The 1,988-nt window shown below is 36.3% G+C and overlaps 1 protein-coding gene across 1 annotated transcript; it reads left to right on the top strand.

Annotated features, from left to right (window-relative positions):
* Positions 1 to 207: 207 nt before the first annotated feature.
* LOAG_15057 (PAZ domain-containing protein) lies at positions 208 to 1,771 on the top strand (the record flags this gene model as incomplete). The annotated part of the gene is made up of 5 exons (XM_020448890.1): positions 208 to 358; positions 489 to 623; positions 950 to 1,031; positions 1,102 to 1,309; positions 1,697 to 1,771. Coding segments are annotated over 5 exons (651 nt in total), but the record flags the coding sequence as incomplete, so codon positions are not given.
* Between the last annotated feature and the right edge of the window lie 217 nt (positions 1,772 to 1,988).

The raw sequence follows: 1,988 nt of genomic DNA, 5'->3' as shown, positions 1-1,988 counted from the left end.
CGATGCATGACAAGTTTTAGAAAATAACGCACGAAATCATAACAACTCATAACGAAAAAATGCACGAAATCATAACGACACGGACGGTCTCGGAGCTCTGATATCATTGTTACTTTACCATTTTCTTTCTATTGCTTTCCCTTTACGGATTATATGCTTGTTTCCAGGGGCCGTTTTGTGAGTTATGGAGCAGGAGAATGCTACCTTATGTATCCAAATCAGTTTGGCTTTGGAGAGAGAGATACACCTGAGCTAGAGGAAGGGAAATATGTTGCTGTGGGTGCAGCAAAGGGTGTAAGAATTGTTGAAGGTCCCCGAGGCTTTGAAGGGGGCATCAATGCAGCATTGGTAATCGATGGTTGGTGCAGTATATGTTTCTTCTAGAATTTTGATTTGTAATCTTTGCAAGACAGTAATTATATAAGTCCTGCAGAACTGTAGGAATTTACAAAACATTGTAGTTATTTTTTCATTTGTGTCAATTTTAGTGAAGAAAGCAGCATTCCATGTCGATAATCAGTGTTTGCTTGAGAAGGTGGAATGCATCCTTCGCAGGAGTAGAGTTATCTTGATGCGGGGTATTGATCACCTCTCAATAGCTATTTTAAGTAAAGCTCTCAAAGGTATTACTTCTGGCTATAAATGTTAACCATATCTGTTGATATGCATGGGTAAAAGTTTGTTAATTTGAAGACAATAACTTGTTATGTTATTGTCAAATTTTCTGCCCACCTTCACTTCTCCTGCTGTCTTTACATTCATTCATTCATTTTATAATGCAACTGACTTGTTGTCTGTGGAGAAATGATTTAATTGTATTGGTATGTAAGTAAAAGTTGCTTTGCTGCCACTAAGTAAATTTTCAAACTAGGTCACGGAATCGAGTTTTATACTTGCTTGTTATTCTTTTAATCCTTTGTGTGGAACTTTAAAGAAAGTTTGACTGCAGGATTATTCGTGCGGTGTAATTATGGTAAGAACCGTGCATTCACTATTGGAGGTGTTTCGAAGGAAAATGCGCGTACATCGAAGTATGATTTTCTAATCATTTTTATTATACTACCGTTATGCCAATTGCCCTTTTTTTTCTCATCTTTCCAGGTTGGTGAGTAGAACTGGTGAAATGTCAGTTGAGAAGTACTTTGAGATGAAGTATTCTGTGAAACTGAAGTATCCAACGTTACCATTGATTATGGAACGTTGTCAAACGAAAAGCAACTTCTATCCGATGGAAGTACTAATTGTATGTGAAAATCAGCGGGTATCCAAGGGACAACAGACACCATCTCAAGTGCAGACGATGATTCGAGTATGGAGTATCTTATGCTTGGCTTAACTTTAGCTGGCTCTCTAAATTTAGTAATTGCATCAGGATAGTTTGGTTTGCAAAACTCGGTCGATTTTTTTTTCTATTTAAAGTTTCTTTTTTTCTAATCATTGTTGCTTTTTTTTTCGAAAATTTCGAAACATGCTATCTAGGACAGATACCAAAAATTGCTACTTATTCGCTTATGCTTCGTACAGATCACGAAATAAATGTTGCATTCTGATGTGGTAATGTCATTCTAAAAAAAAGAAAAAAAAGACCAGGCAGTTTGATGAAGCAGTCAGTTCCTTTGTTCTTTGTGTTCTCATAACCTGCCTTTGTCGATTATTTTTTCCCTTTTTTTTCCGATTATTTTTTCCTTTTTTTAAGGCGTGTGCTACAGTTCCATCTCTTCGATTGCAGCAGACGAATACATTGAGTCAAGCGATGAAGCTTAATAGTTCTAACCAGAATAAATGGATGGCAAAATGTAACGTGGCTGTTACAAATAATTTGACGGTCTTTTTTCCGCTTTTTTCTGTTGTATTTGTTTGGGTTCTTACTTTCAGGACTGTAAATGAAATTACTATAGAAGTAACAAGCTTTGGGAAATGTGTTGCAGAGGAATTTCGTAGAATCCTTAATTGTGTTGAATTACCGTACACTAACCATCTATCATGCA

This window comes from Loa loa (genome assembly GCF_000183805.2).
Source record: "Loa loa unplaced genomic scaffold supercont3.1470, whole genome shotgun sequence".
NCBI classification, from domain to species: Eukaryota; Metazoa; Nematoda; class Chromadorea; order Rhabditida; family Onchocercidae; genus Loa; species Loa loa.
The sequence above is the reverse complement of the archived record's forward strand: the minus strand, read 5'-3'. Positions and strand labels throughout refer to the sequence as shown.